The sequence below is a fragment of the Scophthalmus maximus genome, chromosome 16 (genome assembly GCF_022379125.1).
Source record: "Scophthalmus maximus strain ysfricsl-2021 chromosome 16, ASM2237912v1, whole genome shotgun sequence".
NCBI classification, from domain to species: domain Eukaryota; kingdom Metazoa; phylum Chordata; class Actinopteri; order Pleuronectiformes; family Scophthalmidae; genus Scophthalmus; species Scophthalmus maximus.
In genome coordinates, this window is record NC_061530.1 from 12,504,206 (window position 1) to 12,522,794 (window position 18,589).

The 18,589-nt window shown below is 44.8% G+C and overlaps 2 protein-coding genes across 6 annotated transcripts in view; both read right to left on the reverse strand.

Annotated features, from left to right (window-relative positions):
* svild (supervillin d) overlaps positions 1-11,411 on the reverse strand; it is a 41,720-nt gene extending 30,309 nt beyond the window's left edge. For 2 of the 4 annotated variants that reach the window (XM_047327601.1, XM_047327600.1), the window contains exons 1-2: positions 11,019-11,411; positions 10,682-10,782 (exon numbers count right to left, since the gene is read on the reverse strand). The gene's annotated coding sequence lies outside the window, so the exon portion shown is untranslated. The remainder of the gene's footprint in view (positions 1-10,681; positions 10,783-11,018) is intronic. The other 2 variants (XM_047327598.1, XM_047327599.1) reach the window with 1 other exon arrangement.
* Positions 11,412-13,121: 1,710 nt separating this feature from the next.
* On the reverse strand, positions 13,122-17,895 carry LOC118287985 (glycylpeptide N-tetradecanoyltransferase 2). 2 transcript variants are annotated; one of them, XM_035613703.2, is made up of 12 exons: positions 17,736-17,895; positions 17,508-17,616; positions 17,219-17,363; positions 16,721-16,839; positions 16,484-16,575; positions 15,784-15,900; positions 15,505-15,675; positions 15,007-15,115; positions 14,610-14,780; positions 14,263-14,430; positions 13,835-13,972; positions 13,122-13,331 (listed from the first exon to the last, which is right to left on the reverse strand). In XM_035613703.2, exons 1-12 carry the CDS (start codon positions 17,750-17,752, stop codon positions 13,308-13,310), a joined length of 1,380 nt encoding a protein of 459 aa, XP_035469596.2. In that variant the 5' UTR covers positions 17,753-17,895; the 3' UTR covers positions 13,122-13,307. The 2 variants fall into 2 exon arrangements, with proteins under 2 accessions (XP_035469596.2, XP_035469597.2); XM_035613704.2 differs by lacking the exon at positions 15,505-15,675 and having other exon boundaries at positions 17,736-17,894.
* Positions 17,896-18,589: the final 694 nt, after the last annotated feature.

Sequence of the window (18,589 nt, forward strand, 5' to 3'; positions counted from 1 at the left end):
TAAATGTCCACAAATTACATTTTCAGGGAACTTTTCCTGCCAGCCCCCCTCAGAGTGAGCCCATGTGAGAAGGCAGCGGGAGAATTTCCGGAACATTCACAGCGGACGAAAAACACTGCTTTCCGCAGAAGAATAAGCGCCATGTCCTGCGTCCTGCAGGCTCTACCCAGATGCCACGGTATGTTCCGGACATCTTCCCATCGGTGTGAGTGAACGCGTGTGACTCGGACAATCTGCTATTGCGTTCGTCATATGTGAAAGGCAAATCTGCGAAAAATATCCGGACCCAAATTTCCAGAGTTCATTTCTAAAAAACAGCTATAGCCAGCACAGAAACCAGAGCAAAGTCTAGGAAAGTAAACAGAATCAGCTGAGGCGGGTTAACTGTATAAAATGTAAAGCAGCTTTAAGCCTTCAGGAGCTCCACAGCCTGATACGAAAAGGATATTAAAGGAGTTGTATTATATTTCTGCTCTCTAAGGGTATTTCAAAGTAAGGGTTGCTCTGTTTATGAAGTTCTTTAAACATTATGGTAAAAATATAAAAAATCCACACTTGAGGCAGCAGTATATAGTGATGCTCCTTGACCTGTCGGTCAAACAGTCAGTTTCCTGTGTACTTTGGGGTTTTCTCCTGAATGTCACTCCAAAGTCAGTGAACTGCCTTATGAAGGCAAAATGATCCCGGGTTTGGATGTTGATTTCAGAACTGTGCAGAAGCTTACATAATTCACCCAGTGCCAGGTCATTACCTATAAAAGGAGAGCTAACCAGAACGCCAAAGATGGTCCATGGAGTCCCAGAACATCGAGGCTGCTTTGTTTGGAAGCTGCCTCTGTTATTTTAAGCAACCAGGGGGACTGAGAACACAGTTGTGAGTCATACTTCAAAAATCATCACGCCTATCAGCAAATGTGAACTCACCCCAAAGAAATTGTTTTAGTGGGTGATTTACACAGCCACAATAGCCTGAGGTGTCATATCCTTTTTATGGTCATTTCTTCAGAAATACGGACAAGAAGAAACGTGCAGGACCAAACACACATTAGGAGGGCTCTAACTATGTAGAAGTAGATGATGACAAAGGTGGTTTTGAGAGGAAAAACAGATCTGTTCCTTTTTGCATTAGAGCAAAGTCCAAACGTGGAAAATTTGTTTGGTCTGACTGTTGTAAAAGCACTCAGTGTCACATCTATCACAGCTGAGGAGAAATGAAATGAAAATGAAAAGCACGCCTGGCTTTTGTTTTCACTGACGACAGTGCGTCTGTCATGCTCAGTATTGTGGATGCACCAGTCCTACTTGCCAAGTCATACAGGCGATTTCATTTCTGCTCCTCTAGGGCATGTAAACAAACCAAATCCTCCATTTCCAGTCAGTGTAGTGTTCGCTGACCTTCCGTTGCCCGCTGGGAGTTGTTACTGGCTACGAGAGGAGGATCTGTCTCAACACAGGCCAAATGTGTCACTTCCTGACCGTGCTCCATGTCCACATTTTCATGAATCACGATTAATCAGGAAATGTTACTCATCAAAAGTCCAAAAATCTCCTGAAAGATGGGATGGGTAAGGGCAGAGGGAAACCTGTATCAGATTATTTCCTGTGAGTGCTGAATGATGGTCACATTTTAAAATGTATTTTTCTCTACAAAGCCCGCCAGTGAGTTAAACAGTTACTTTAGATTACATAATATCTGTTTGAAGCTCACTAACCGCTGCAATGTACCACAAATGCAGAAGTTTCAACACTCGAGACAGTTATAAACAAAACAATTTGAGATGTGTGAGGTGAGCTGAATTTCTGACCAACAACTCAAATTTCAAATTAAAATTTCCGATCTTACGTTTCCCCACAGACCTTTCAGATGAGCTCAATTACACCTCTACTGACACCGACCGACATTTTCTGAAAGTGTTCATTTGAGTTTATTTTATAAAGAGGATTGAATCCACAGTCTGATAAGTCTTGTCATGCCAACAATACATTGTATCAACTTCCCGCTGTGCACAAGGTTGCATGACTGGATGAAATGGGAATCACAATTTTCTTGCTTAGAATTGACAACACAATTTTCTCTTTTTTTTGTTGTTTAATAAAAATGTTTATTGCGCTCAATTACCTGATGAAGATGGAAACACAGCCGGATATAGAACTGGCAACAGGGAGGAAATGCTCCTGCTTTCACCTTAAAATGCAACAACTGAACTTAAAAACAATGAACTTCTGTCTCGTCTGCTTTTACTCACACTACCTTTTGAAAATGTGAATAATGAGAGAGTAGTTGTACTTCTTAAATGTTGAACAAAATTAATAACCGATCTCCTCACCACCATCACTGGGGCTTTCTCCTGAAGGCTTTTTTTTTTCTCCTTACACAACTTTTCTCTCACAGTGTCATCCACCTGTCTCTCTCACCCACTCTCACTGGGTGTGTTTCCTAAGCGCCTGTTTCTATGAGAAGGGTCCAGCTGCAGCCTCTACAAACCACGCCCCCTTTAAACACACCCACTATCCTTTGCAGCAGTCATTTGTTGGTGGCAAAGGGAGAGTCCAAACCACACCTACCCCCACCCTTACTCCGAACCATATTTGGAAGTCCAACTTCCTTCACGTTCGTTCCTCATGGGTGCAGCTGGATACTTGGTCTGTGCTGCTCTGGATCACGTGGTATGACACCGCAATTTCATTTGTTGAGATAGAAAGTAGGGAAAGTTGTTATGATACAGTTGATGTTCCTAATGAACTTGCACTGTCATCCAGAGAAATGGGATCGCAAAGTGGTGTGAGAATCGAGATCACATTTTTTAAAGTCTATGTAAAGGCAATTCAGAGATTCCAAGACGAGGGCAAGAGGCAAAGGCTGACCTGAAGACCACCAGTTTGTGTGTATTTATTTCTGAAATCAAATTTCCACACAAGAGGACGGCGCAGGAATGCAGGACACACCCTCACTCATAAACAGTGGATTTGCATGGGAGAGGTGAGGGATCTTGACGTTATAAAAAAAGGAGAAGAAGAAGAAATCAGGGGCTTTCTCGTGAAGTGAGAAACGCACAAACTGAAGCTTGAGGAGGCAAAGTGATGCCCTGGTCACTTCCTTTGCCTTGGACCAAGCAATGTGCATGTAAGCGTTGGTTAGCAAAAAGTTCATGATGATGTCATTATGAAATGGCATTATTACAATATAAAAAAAAAATAGCATTGCCTGACTTGGATTTATAGAGCGCAGACAGGGTAAATGTCGCCCCTCTGATGCTTTTCATTAGGTTTAAAGAAAAAGTTGTAGCTCAGAAAAGTTGTAGCCATCTTGAAATGGACACTTCACAATGTATCTATTCATCTGCAACAATTATGACAACATTTTGCCACTGGAAACCTTCACAAATCCACATAAAGCAACCACAAGCATCAGACAGACTTCAACATCAACTTTCCTTTGCTGCGCAAAAACGAGAGGAGGCACTTAAAGATATAGCCAACTCCTGACACACATTTTTCCTGAGGGAAGACGGTGGAGAGTGGAAACTTTGCTCCGAGGTCGAAAACCTGGTGCCAGTGTAAAAAAAAAAAAAAGATTCTTCAACTGGTGCAGTTCAGAGAAACTTTCGGCCATGTTCAGGGACCATTAAAGGAGCAAAAACAAAAGATGGAAGTATCAAGTGCACTTTTCAATGAAGAGGCAGGGACAGTTTCCCAGCACAGGATATCCAAGGGACTTCCTTGCGTTGAGGTTTGGTCGCACGCAGTGTGTATCCCTAACTCAACCACATCTCTGTACCAAGAAAGTCAGCATACAAATCATATTTATAGTCATTCTGTTCAAAATGCAGACCAGGCTACTGTTGATGAATAATCAAAATGTTGCCAAGAGGCATAAAAATGCCTGCGTCCTATGATTTGTACAGTAAAAACAGTATGTTGCATGTTTGTCTGCATGGGTCTGTGCGACTACAGCTAGGTCATGTGACCAACCATTGAAGGCAGACAGCCCTGAGCACGGGTCACCAGTCCCTAATCCAATAACTCAATCTTCCACACACTGGACATTAAAGCATTGGCTTGTACTCGATCTATTCAACCAAACAAATGCATCAGAAAACAGCTGGGGAGGGGGAATGGGTCCAGGGTGGGTCTCACTTTTTTTAAGCCACCCTCACAACAATCAACCACATACTGAGTGAACAATGTGTTTCTCATTAAAATGCAATCTTTTACCGTTTAAGGCGGTTTAAGTACAGTGCCTGTAACCCCTGTGGCAGCATGACGTTTAAATTGCAATTGTGGAGGCTCACAACACTTTGGCCTGTTGGCTAATAGAGAGCTTCTGACGGGAGGCGTGTGTTTGTCTCAAATGGCAAAAGCCCCTCTCTCACATGACTGAACCCTGGGTCTGAGCTGCAAGGGAAGGAAAGGAGGATAGAAAATGGGGGAGAGGGAGTTGAGGTGACAGGAGGAAGGAAAAGCAGAGGAAAGAGGAAGAGGAGTATTGAGGGTGGTGGAGGATACAAAAAGGTAAGGGGAAGGATGAAATGGGTGGGTTCAAGAAGAGAATGGAGGGAGCTGTCAAGGTCAGAGCACAGGGAAAAAGAAAAGGAGATGGAAAGGACGCTGGAGAGAATGTGCTCGGGTTGGGGGGGGGGGGGGGGGGGGGTGTGTGATGGCTTTGTGGGGCATATGTCTCCACAGTGCCAAGGGGCCCCAGTCTGGTTGTATGGGGGCAGAGGGAGGACAAGATCTGCTGCTGCTGGTGCAGAGGAAGAGCAGGAGGAGGACGGGGCCAAAACAGGGCTGGAGACTAATCCATCTCTCCCCCTCCCCCTCACCCCCCCTCTTTTTCTCACACAGACACAAAGTCCCTCAAATCCCTTTTACCAGAAGTCCCGCTGACTGTAGCCAGTCACCCGAAAGGCAGTTGACACAACACCGTCCTGGGTACTCATGCCTGCCCTCTGCTCTTCCTCGGTAACTGACACTGTAAAAGCTGCACTGACCTCCTTGAGGCAGACCTGCTATTGTCAGCAGGCAAAGAAAGAATGCTTCCCTGCACGCCATGAAATCTTTGACGAGGAGGACAACACCTCATGTCAATCAGTCTCGACAAAGCTATGGAAGTTAAAGATAGAAAAGCATCCTCTTTTTTTCCTCCCCTTTTTCCATTTACAGGCGAGCTCTTTGTCCCAGACTTCCGGCTTTCTGTTTGCTACATTCAAAAGGAGTCATTACATGTGACGTATGGGAAAGCACACACACACAGTAACACACACACACGCACACACACACACACACACACACACACACAGCAGAAAAAACTGACACGCAACCGAAGAATCACAAAAACAGGCCAACATGAACACACACACCAACAAGGCTGCAATCATGTAAGCAAGAGTGGTGAATAGGAGGGGTGGGTTGTAGGGTTTTTTTTAGCTAGGGGATAATATGCATGCACACACGCACACACATGCAATGTGCTAAATTGGATGCTTTTCAAGGAGTTAATGTGGGCCAGAAACTAACACCCACGCAGGGTTTTTATGGGACAGATATACTGTAGCAGTTAAAGCACCTAACCTCACACCAATCGTTACCCTTTGTTGTACAGCTACATATGGAAAGCCCCACCTTGCTCCAGCAACACTTCAAGTGCGATATATTTGCAGACTTTTGACCCCAAAAAAAGGGCTGAAAAATATGCAAACTGACCGAGGCGTTTATCATTACACTCAATAATAGTTCTGAGGCGAGTCATTTTGAAGACAATTGATGTTTTGTTGAATTCATTTTTCCTCTCACGTGTGTTCTTCTTCCAGCATTTGACTCCTTCCTGCAGCCACTTTATATCAGATTTGCACACTTGATGCATTCATGTACAACAAAAAGAAGAGAAAATTTAACAGAAAAAGGCATCAGGCATGTTCAAATGCAGACTTCAACTGCTATGTAATGACAAATACACACAACATCACATTTTCACTCAAAGTAATGACTCTACACATGCGTGTCCAAGTATGGAATTATTTCTACGACAAATGCGCCAAGCACAGATTTAGTTTTCTACTTGTCTATTTACCACACAGTTGCTACAGAGCCGCCTCGCCCTAGAAACCATCTAATGCGATCTTTCCACTTGTCCACAACTCATCAACATGGCCTTCATCCTCAGCATGACCAACAGTAAGACACAGACAAGACTGAACGGGGGGGGGGGGGGGGGGGGGGGGGGGGGGGGGGGGGGGACAAGAGGAGGGGTGGGGTCAGTCAGTGGAGTGGAATGTCTCATCCAGAGAATCCTGCTCCTGCCTCTCCACTCTCTGGTGTCCACTGTGCGGAGCAGACACCATCTGGCCAGCTGGAATGCTACTGAGCAGGGGGTGGAGGGGGTTAAGGGGGTCTCCCAGATGGAGGGGGATGGGTTATGGCTGAGAGATGGAGTATTAACAGTAATGGTACTAACCACTAACCCAGACAAATTACTGTTACTAACAGTAAGTGTTTACAACGTTGTAGTCGAGTCAGGACTGATAAAAAACTATCAGAAAACAAAAGTGAGTGAGTATGCGTCATCGTTTCCAAAAGTCGCCTTGTTAGCCAGTCCATACTACCCACAGTTGTCAATCTAAAATGGGGGTGTGAAGGGTTTCCAAACCTTTTTTTATTATTAGCCACTCAAACACTGGCAGCAGAGATGCGTTTTAAAATGAAAACCTATGGATGTAGGATGTAGCCTTAGGGGTTGTTACCACATTTTGTTGCCTTTGGAAGGAGCTGAACTAAGCTTACTTATAGGCTGTAGGTGTTAGGTCTTCTTACCAACTCTTGGCAAGAAAGTAAACAAGCACAATTTCCAAAATATCTTCTGCCCTATGAGTAGTTTAAATGTTCATTGTGCAAATGCACAGAGAATGACATGTTTCTTCGCTTCCCCTTCAACGTGGAAAATCCACTAACCTCTCTCCTCCGCATTCATTTACCTGAATTCAAACTTAAAATACATCTGGTTCCTCAAATCCTGTGATGACATTTTAATGGCACGACAGCAGAAGCTTGAATGACATGGGAACTATTGTTCAAGGTACAACTATGCACATACAAATAAAACAATTCTGAGAATGACATGATAAAGGGAAGCATTGTTTTGATTTGCTCTGTAAACTTGTCCCATTAGGATAAATTCAATTCACATCAACAGAAAGTGTTGCTTTTTTTTTTTAAACACAATCCCTACATGTGGTTCACCACAGATGTTTTTGTTTGTGCAGCTTTTATTAATGATGTTTCGCACAAAGGCGATAAAACCCTAATTGATATGCACAGAAAAAGGCTATCTGTCTTTAAACCCATGCACTTGTTTTGGAAATAGATTGAAAACAGCCTCGATATTTTATTCAGATGCTTTTTTTCAGTTGACGATGGTGTCGGTTGAAATTTAAGCTCTGGAGTGGAGCTTAAACGAAGTGAAATGTGGAGAGGCCTTGTGCATGGAAACTATTATGTGCACAAATCAAAATGAACGTCTGAAGTATTACCATATGTTTTTGTGCCATGCAAATATGACGCCGGTGAGCAGACGTCACTGACGTGGGCCTTGGCCTGTGCAGTTGCTGACCAAATACAGTTAGCATCTCGGTGTCAAACGCTGGAAGCGGTCCACCCTAACTGCTGGCTAAGTTTATAAATATGTCTTAGTGGAGATTACCCTGAGGGGAACCCCTGGCGCACCTCCCTCCTGCTCACTTTGTCACATCCCTTCTGCCTTTTTGTAAATATTTGCACTGCAGAACTTCTTGGCTCTGCGGCCGACATCAAACCCTACGGAGAGCCGAGGAGAGCGGAGAGATGGGGCTGAGAGGCCAAGTTTTTGCAGTTCAGCTGCTGCATGTTACTCAACTGTTAAATAACACGGGCAGGTGCTGTGCAGACTGAGAACTCCTCATCATACTAAATAAATGCCAGCTAATTTAGTGTCTTCATGGCTTAGCACTCCGTTATGGAAAACTATTACACCTTGAGAAAGTGGTTCTCAAGCCTTATTAATATCATAAATACATTGTAGACACAAAAATAAGCATGGAACTGACAAATACAAGCATCAAACAGAAAAAGAGACTATATCTCAAATGTCACTAAAGCTGCTTTCAGACATACACTGCAGCACGGACATTTTCCTGAACCTCCCCCCCCCCCCCCGAGGGGCTGTATGTGAGACACCAATGACCGCAAATATTGCTCTGGACATTTTCAGGTACTTAAATATTCCAGAAACTTTCCTGCTGGTGTCAACGCGCCGGACTCGGCCAATCTCCTGCTGCAGGAAACGTACGGACCCAATTTTCCAGACATTTTCCGGAGTTCATGTCAGAAAACAGCGTTAAACTCACCAGGTGTAGAAATGCATAAAATGGCAATCCACTGCTGAAGGTGTTTTCAAGTGTCACTTAAGCGATCCAAACTAGACATAAAAGTAGTTAGTTGCTCATTTAAGACTAAACTGAGACAATACAGGTGCACAAGTACACTTCTTTTTGTGCTTCTGTCTTTCAGAGCCTTGTTAAAACCCTTAATTACACATAAATCCAACAATCCTAATTTGAAATAGATTGTTGATGTTTTTTACATCCCTCTAACTACTTGTCAGCCAAGCAACGCCCTGTGGGAGGTGCATTTCCTCAGTCAGTACACACCAAAACTCTTGCAGCTCTTTTGCATGTTGGCAGCGCAATGCACAAAACAAAAAGGCCTAATGCGAGGCGTTCAACCCTCCTCTGAAGCTTTCAGACCAGAGAAAGTCTCCTGACAACTTCCAAAAATAAGTTATAAAACACACACAGCCATCAGGCAACAAGGCATTACATCTTAAGGGTTCACTGAATCAGTACACATCAGTAACACTTGTTCAATCAAGGTGAAACCCTTTATTTAAGATGAACGCATACAATGCTTTCCAAACGGAGTTACTTTTGATCGACAACTTCTCTGAAATGCAAATGGGGTTTCAAATTGTGATTCAGACCTTTGCACTCCTTGCCATTGTTCTCCTGTGATCCAGCAATTGAAACCTGATCCACAGTTACATTCATGAAAACAAGTGAAAAGGGGGGGGGGAAACCATGTAGAACAAGTTGATTAAAGTCCCTGCAGCAGGAGCTCCTCCACAAGCACCTCTCCCCAGTGTTGAGTAACAAGATCCCTGCAGGGGCAACACGCCACCAGCCCCAGACTGACTGACAGACACGAGGCGTTCAGGTGAACGATAACACTTAACACGACCGCATGCCGCTCGCCCTTGCTCGACAACAATGGAGTGTCTGTGTCTTTGTTTGGTGTCTTTACATGGTCCAAAAGAAAAGGGGGCAGGTAAAGAGCAGCAGACTCTATGCAGGTGGGAAAAACAAAATGAAGCCTGACGACAGTGACGAGGGCCACTCCCTGCCTCCGCTCTGCACGGGCTGGATGCTGCTCAGTGGCAGTAACACAAAGCAACAAGCTCGGTTCTCCAGTGAGCTTTCAATGCGACACAAACGTGTGCTGTCCTGACCGCTCCTAACAAACACACAAAGAGTATGTCTTATCAAGATGTACATCTTTTTTTTCTCCTCTTGCTCAACACAAGCTGGCTGAGGCAGGTCTCAGGAAGCCTGTTGTGACACAGTGGGAAAATTACAGTCTGGCAACCCTCAAATACAATCGCCCCGGGATATAAAGCACCAGTGACCTTTATTCTATGGGGGGGGGACTACTACAACTACACTTAAAATGATTGACAGCACAAAACTAAAACCAAGGAGGTGCATGACGTACGTAAGGAGTACATTTGTGTGAACATAGGGTTAATTCAGGTTTCTGAATGTTTTGAACTCAAGCGCAGGGATTCACATGCTGCTGGCTGGTTCAATGTCGTGTCAGGTGAAAATGCCGGGACCGCTGAAAGAAACGCACACAAGAGGACAGACACACTGTATAGTCACAAAAGGAAATCAAACAAGTCTCCTCCATCGTGGTGCACACTGTATCCAGGCAATGTGTGCAATGTATTTGCACAGCCATGTTAGTTTGCACAGATAAACATGACTTTGATTCTAAACCTTCCCGTGCCGACTTGCGTAATAAATCTGTAGTGTTGTGGCGTCACGGCTGTAATCTCGCTCTCCACACCAGATATGGGACTATGGGACTATGGTGTACATTATTTCTGCGTTCTCAAACTTTTTCCCCCGGGTTGTTCTTTTGAATCGCTTTGTTTTCACAGGTGGTTTTGCAGGGCACAGCCTCAAACGCTCACGCCTCTCGGGTCACTGTTTGCAGAGAGGCCGCTCGAGGTTTTTGATCTTTGTTGCGTTGCCAAAGTAAGTCAGGGGACGGGAGGTCAAAAAGCAGGCAAAGATTTTCTAATTTAATCTCACTTCTGATCAAAACCCCGGTTGATACGACGGGATAAACCGCTTCAATGTATGGATCGTAACAAAAATAATACTGAAGGGTTAAGCCCGTGATGAGTTGTTACCTTGTCACTGTTTTCTCTTCTGTTTATCTACTTGTTTTGTTTTTGTTGCATCCGCCAGTGCAGATGCAGGCACAAGGTGAATATAGAAATATGCAACATGTATGTGTGTGTGTGTGTGTGTGTGTGTGTGTGTGTGTGTGTACATTCATCATACCAACTTTATTCTTTCATCAATATTTACCTTTCAGTCATTGGTATTGCATTGGGGGTTTTTTTGCATCATCGTTCATTCACCATATGATGATTGTTGTTTATGTAAACCTTTTGGGAATCCTGGCACTCCTACAATAGACAATACAAATTGAGAGGAAGGACACAACGCTGACTAACGTGATGAGGGCGTTTCGACACGAAACGGCGGGTCACATCCTCGCGTGTGAAACGACGACCACAGATAAAAACACGACGGTGACGTATGAGCATTTCCTCGTCGCCTGCTGTCACATACCTGACGCTCCTCGCAGGAAGCTAACCGTTTGAACGTGAACACAACACAACGGAGCGGCGGGGGAACATACCTGCAAACGTCCACGGGGTGGGGTGTTGGGTCTGTTCGAATCCCACCCAGGTGTCGTGGTCACGAGTCCCCCCCGTGGAGAACAGCTGTTCGAAACCCAAACACCCGCAGCGTTGAACGCACGCGCGCGGTGTTTTGGAAAGTTCGCGACGATGCTAACGTTGAGGCGACAGTTAGCCCGCGGCGACAGAGGCTCCTCCACGAGCACGAGAGAGCATTGGAAAATTCGACTCTTGTCTTTTCAATGAACAGAGTGACGCTCTCCTCAACGCGGCTCCGTCGCTGCCCGGGCAGAGGTGCAGTGGCGCCGGGGTGAGAGAGAGAAGAAGAAGAAGAAGCGGAGGAGGAGGAGCTGCTGCCGCTGCCGCTGCTGCCGCAACAACGACGAGGACGCTTCAAACTTAAATCGCTCCCTCGCTCCCGATTGGTCCAGACTCACAGTGCTGCGTTCACGTGCTTCTAGTAAAACGCCCCGCCCCTTTTGTCCGATTGTGAAGTTCGAATTCATGGGGGGGGGGGGGGGGGGTTTGTGACGAATATGTTAACATTTACCAAAGAAACAGTTGCTCTATCAGACGTTTAAAAATATATATTATTTTGAAGTCTAACCACATAATACAGTTAAAGACAATTTCCAGTCAGAACTACCTTCCCTAGCCTGCCCCACCCAAAAACACAGGAAGAAGAGGGCTCAACCAAAGTACAGGGCTGCTTTCTTAGAAATAAAGAAAGAAAAGAAAGAAAATACAATACAATAAAAAAAAAAATACACAAGGTACCATCATCATGATCATCGTCGCCAACAGCAGGCTCCACCTTTCACTTATGCATGAATAAGCAAAATATGGCCTGCACTCAGTTGCCAGTTTATTAGGTACACCTAGCTAGAACAAATTTTGTCCACCCCATTTATATCAGTGAAAGTAGGGGGACATAACCGAAACACCAGTCTATATAATGCGGGACATTTCAACTGCATCACAGACTACATCCTCAAAACTTATCACTGATGGAGTTGTGTTCCCCTTTTCTTTGTCCTGTTACACATCCAGTGTGGCATTCTTTCTTTTGGAACATTTTTTCCATAACTCTGTCACACTTTTCCTAAATGGAGGCTCTCTTGCTATCTTCCAGTTGCTGAGAATGATTTGCCATTTGTAATGGGGTATTTACAGTACCTTTTGTGATATTGCTTGAATTTGTCTCTGAAACCTTGTAATTCCAACATTTTCTACAATATATGAATGCATCATAAAGCAGGTAATTTTTGCATATCATCTGTTCCTCTATGTTCCTTTGACTTTATGTCTGTCACTGTCCAGCACAAGTAGAAACCCACCCTTTATTTCAGTTGGTGTTTTTCATACACATCAGGTGATCTCTGCATCTACCGTGCACTTCTCTTTGCTCTCAATGGAAAAGCTCATGTCGATGCCACAGCGCCCCCTGCTGCTCATATGTAGTCAATATACATTTATATATATATGTATATACTGCATGAACCCCATGGTTTGATAGCATGCTTTCTTACAAAGCCAGGTAATAGCAATCAGTGGCTGTTGTATAATCATAACCTATGACAAAATCTAATTTAAAAGTTTTAACTTGGTTTTCCTCAGTCTGTAATAAACCGATGACCGTGAAATGATTATGAGCAGTATTTTTCTTCCTCAGGGAAAAAAAGTGATAAAGGGAAAGAATGACATTTTTATTTATATTTATTTTTTATTTTTACAATATCATGTCTAGATGAGGTCGTATTTACGCCTGACATTATTTATCTTCTGCATGCACGCTGAAATTGGATTGTATGGGCATGTATTAGATTGCGTGTGTGTGTGTGTGTGTGTGTGTGTGTGTGTGTTTGTGTAGGATTTATGATTTTGTCCTCTAATCAAATTTGTGTATTGGTCCCACTAATGTTAAGTGTCATGTCACTCGTGGTTATGTGAATTGTCTGCTGAAATACTCAGACACAAACACACATGGGAACATTTTCTAAGCTTTAGGAATGGGTTTACCCAATTTTCCGTCGTGACAGGAATGATATTTTCCTGTTGCAGAGGTGCCCAACCCAGTGAATAACTGACAGCCGGATGATGAATGTCTTTACAAATACGATTTTTCTCTTTATTTCTTTCAAAGATTTCTGAGCGTGTGTTATGCAGATTGTCGGTTTATATATCTTAAACCTTTATTCGTGCCGTCGATGCAGTTTGATGTCCGCTGTCCTGTCAATCACTCTGATGCTTTTTTATCTTCACCACTCTCTTCATCTCTCAGTGGCAGGTTAGTTGGGCAACACCAAGCCTACCTGTAAAACAAACGCTCATCAACATGAATTACCGATGACATGACAGCCATCAAGCACAATAATTATCCTCCGCTGGATGCAAACTCTATGAGGCAGAAAACGTGTATTCTGCAAAAGTCCATACATTACTGTTGCACTTGTGTCGTTTGAGTTCACAGTTTCTGTATGCATGTGATTTTTTTTTATTATCTGCACCAACCTTACTGTGTGGCAACAGAAGAAAGCATAAAATCTATCTAAAACCATTTTCCGGAGGCTTTCTCTCAATGTATTTTCCGTTGAATTATTTTCAGACATCTATTTTTATTTTATTTTATGATTCAAGATGCACATTACTTTCGAAAAACGTCTATTGAACTATTTGTTTGAATGAGAGTTTCATTCCGCTTTGAGTATTAACTTCACAGCTTTTTTGGGCAAAACACACACACATCTGACAGGACTTTGGGTTTTAAGCATGACTGTGTGCTGACAGGCGGTGGCACATTAGCAGCAATCATTACCTTGTCAGGGCTCATACTGGGACACATCCAGTTGTACAGGTAGTAGTGAAGGCTGCTGTCGCTGACGCTGAACTTCAGCTTGTCCAGGAAACTCCTGTTGTCCATCACGTCGAGAGCAGAGAAGACGTCAAAGCCTTTCTGTCAGCCACACACGCAAAAAAAAGTCACATGTAAGAAAAATGTTTATGTCAAACCATTGCGCGTATTGACACTGGGGTTGAATATGGGTTAATGGTTATCAATGTGACTTTGAGTTCCTCGCCAATTGACTATTATGAGCTGTACAAATCACAGTAAATTAGTGAGGTACAGTCGATTACCAGCCTTGTCTGTTACCTTGTTGACTCGTGAGCTCATGCTGAACACCGCTCTGTGGTTTGCAATCATCAAAAACCTCAAGTGATTTTTTTATTTTGGGGCTCACTCACAGATTTGGCGAGGACCACTGTGTCCTCCATGAGGTCGGCCAGGTCGGTGGCGGAAGAGGCCATGTGCAGGAGGTGAGCTGCTCTGAGGTCAGCGTGGACTGGATGGTTCAGCACTCTGGAGGAGACGCTGTAGAAGCTCACCACGTCGGTCAGTGCGCCGCCGTCACCCTGTGTGTGTGTGTGTGAAGCGGGGAGGTGAATGGATCGTAACACTGCAGGTTAACATGTGCAGCCCTTTTTTTTCTTCTTTTTGAAGAAAAGTGTGAGGGAAGCCTTTCCCCTCGCCAAAAGAAAGTTAAAAACAGAGTAAAAATCTAATCTAGTAATAATCGTGTAATAAGTCAGACCTCCACCACATAGGTGTCAATCACGCCCTCCCGTGGCAGCAGCCAGTGCTCTACTTCCTGCGGAGACCAGACGGGTCTGAGCTGAAACTTGCTGCCGTTTGTCTGGAGGAGTGAGTGCGTGCCCGCGACGTCTCTTTCGGTCATAGGCCGCAAACCTTTTGTCTTCGTCACCTGGGAGAAAAAGGGAGAAAAAATGATTTGACAGACAGGTTAAAAGAAACAAACACTTTTAGTGTGTCCACTAACGATGCCTGTTGAATACAAATCCCTTAAAATGACATTTTTTTTTTCCAGTCCAACATTTTGGACATTGTTTTTTTGGCGGGGGGGGGGGGTCAAATTTCATACTTCCTCGGCACTGGCAGGTTTTTGTCTCTTGGTGGCAGCACAAACTCACCGCAGGTAGACGGTTGAACTTGAGAGCTCTCTGCAGGTTCATGTTCTGTCTCAGACCCGGGTAGTTGACCTCCATCAGCTTTCGGGGATTCAGGGGGCGATGCCAGTATCTAAAATAATCACCACGTGAATTTGACAGCTACAGCCACGGTAGATGTTGTTTCATTAAAAGGATATACATATGTAACTGAGGATAATTCATAACGCCCTTGGAACATATTTATTTAGAAAATATAACATATGTTCTCCCTATATACTGGCAGCTCTGAGCGGCAGTGCACAAGAAAATCCATTCTTTTCATTTTATTCTATTCATTCTATCTAGCTGTATAGTAGTTTATGTACGTCTGAAGAAATAAGTAATAAATCAAATTTAAACATTACCTGCTGCTAAAAATGAAAAATCGAGAAAAAAAACGTGTTTTTTTTCCGGGGCTTTAAAAGTTATTACTGTGGCTTCATTTTTCTCGTTTGGAATCCAACGTGAACCCTGTGATACCTGCAGGAGCTCAGGGGAGTGGGCAGCACCACGCCAGCCGCGTAGACCGCCTGGCGGACGCCCTGCCGGCTGACCCGCCTGGTGAGCTCTCTGATCAGAACCGGCGTCATCCGCTTGAGGCGCAGCTTCTTGTGAACACACAGCAGTTTGACCTGTGCCATCCGCTGCTGCCTGCAGGAACACGGTCGGACCGTTTGCTTTGAGACACACGAACACAAGTCCTTGTCCATATTATTATCCGTACGTGTATTTGCGTATATTTACTCATGAGCTACTCACGTCTCATATGCACAGACGTCCGCGGGAACAGCAGCGATGAAGCCCACCAACTTGTTGTTGGTGTCTACTCGCACACCACAGTGCCAATGGGCCTGCCAGTTGGGAGGTTGTAAAGCCCTTGAGAGCAAAAGGGATCAGATTTCCGCAGTTCTGACTGGTGAAATAAATGTAAAAGCAGTTCTCTAAACTCGGATTAATCGCAATTTTCCATTTAAAGAATTGAGCATGAGTCGACCGGGCTGAACGAGTAGAGCGGCTCCTCTTACATTAACCTCAGGGTCAAGAAACCTGTGCCAGATCCTGCATTGTTAGTCAGTACTTTCAAAGTAAATGTTATTATGTGTTGATGTGAGTCCTCCCTGAAGGTGGAGGTGGCATTCATGCAGATCATAGAGAAAGAAAAAAAGGCTGTGGTAAAGAGATCAGAGTTGCACTGCTGCAATATGTTGGAGGGTCAGTTTCGAAAAGTTAAATTCGGAAATTGATCTTCTCCTTTTTAAGACACTCGAAGCTTTAACTCCTTCGGTGTAACGCAGAGGCCAACGGGAACACACTGTTGTGATGGTCTGAAAGAGAGCGTCTCCACTAGATGTGTGAAACGGTCAATAAAAAGGCAAAACACAACTAAAATACAAAGATGCAAAGGGGAAAAACAATAATCAGGGTCAAAGGTGACACGCTGCAGCCGCCGGGAGCTCACCACTGCAGATACTCTGGAGAGAAGTCGCGTCTGATGGTGTTGTCGTCTTCTCCCCTGTAGTTCTCGTTCAGCAGAGCGCGCAGCTCGTTCAGCTGAAACGACGAGTGGAAAAGGGTTGAACTTCGCAGTCAACTCGAGTCAATTTGACCTGAGTTCGCCCGCCGCAACCGTCTCTCCCAAATACGGCGCACTTGTCTGAAGATGCACAGGGAGCGGCTCGCGGTCACAGTAACGTACCACCGTGGGACTGCTCAGGTCCGGGGTGTCCCAGGAAAAACCTTGAGGTAGAGAGTAGGGCTCCTCGCGAACACTGACCTCGCCCTCCGCGATCGGGCCGTGAGCTGCTGTCTTGTCACCTGAGGACAGAAGTATGTGCACAAGCACATCGCTCACGTGAATAGAGAGACTTTGAGCAACGTTTCGATGATCCCACGGTGTCCGCATCTCGTCCGCTAACTACGCAAACTGTTCTGACACAGCCATGTATGGCACGCACAATGCACGCCCACAAGTTGTTGGTGGCAATGTGCAGTAAAATGTTGGAATGCGCCAATTCCAAATGTCAGTTTCGAAACATGGCAAAGGTTTTATTTGCTTTTAATATTTCCGCATCGTACAAAGCGCATATCTTAATACCTCTTGGTCTTTTTCTGTTTTCTGGCCAGAAGTTTTTTTCACTTGCCTGCTGCACTCGAGCTGAACTAAATGAGTATTCAGAAAAAAACCTCCTCTCACCCAGTCTGGGGACGGGCTGCGTGTCCCAGAAGCGGTAGGCGTGGCTCTCGGCCTGCTGCAGGGTCCTGGGCAGACTCGGGCCCGGCGAGAAGAGGTGGAGGGCTCTCTGGATCTCCTGCTGCTTCTTTTCTGGCAGAGAGTCCAGCTGTGGGACAGAGGGGGACGGGGGGGAACCCAGCGTGATTTGGCACAAAGGTATTAGTTTCTTAGTATGCACAAGGTCAGAAAAATCCAAAGCAGCAAACACAAAAGTGCACCCATGCACTCTCACTCGAACAAGGACACAAACCATGACAAATGGGTCTCTGGGTCCCTCTGGTCTCCAGGCATCTTCCTTCTTGAGCTTCTTCTTGCTCTTTTTTGGACTGCCACCCTCGGCCGCTGTCGGCGTCTTATCGCTGAAAGACATATTCACGCACTGACCTTCCATACGTTGTACGCGCTTGAGTACATTACGTCCTGTACATTGAGATATTCAGTGAAAACAAGGGGGGGGGGGGGGCGGCGGCGTACTCACAACGAGCTTGAATCCATCGTCGCAAACAAACGCGAGTCCTTGGGCGCTGAGGGTGAACTGGGGTTGAGTTTTCTGTGCAGGGGTTTTTTTCTTTCCTTCAGCTCTTATCTCGGCGAGCAGAGAAGGGAGGAGAGTCACCGCCCCGGTAACCCAACCCATCTCCCACCCAGCAGAGAGATAACTGAGAACAATACTAATAATTGAATATAACTTCTCACGGCCTCCATGTGTCGAGCAGTCGAGCAGATAGAGCCCTGCTGCAGACTAAAGCTTACAGCCGCTTGGTCCAGGGAGCGCGTTTTATTGGTCGAGGTTTGTTTAATTGCAGAGTTCCCATATGTTCTTGAAACCCGGCACTTTTTTCCACGACGTTACATCTCGTGGAAAAGAGTAACGCTGACTCAGCAATTTGACCAGAGACTCAGAGCCAACATTCTGAGGATCATTCCACAGAAGTCTGGCTGATGTTTATTGATATAGACGTCTGTAATGACAAAAAAAAAAATAATAATACAGTTCGTAAAGGGTCCACAAGCTGCTTTCATAATCCAAAAATGCACAGCAGAGTAACATTGGTTTTGAAATAAGTGAAAGAAGTTCCTTACCAAAATAAGAGTATCTCTAAACGGTGAAAGGTGGTCACCAAAATAAAACACCAGGGCCAAGAATTTAAAACATTCTCAGACCCGCAACAAAACTTTCATCCATCATCCCGTCGCGATCTTGGGAACTAAGGTCAGAGACCGAACCCACATATCTGCATGAGGTTAGATGCTGAGTCACTGCACTCTTTTTTTCTTCCTTTTTTCTTAAAGCAACTGCAAATTAGTTGGACCGACCGACCTCCCGCACAT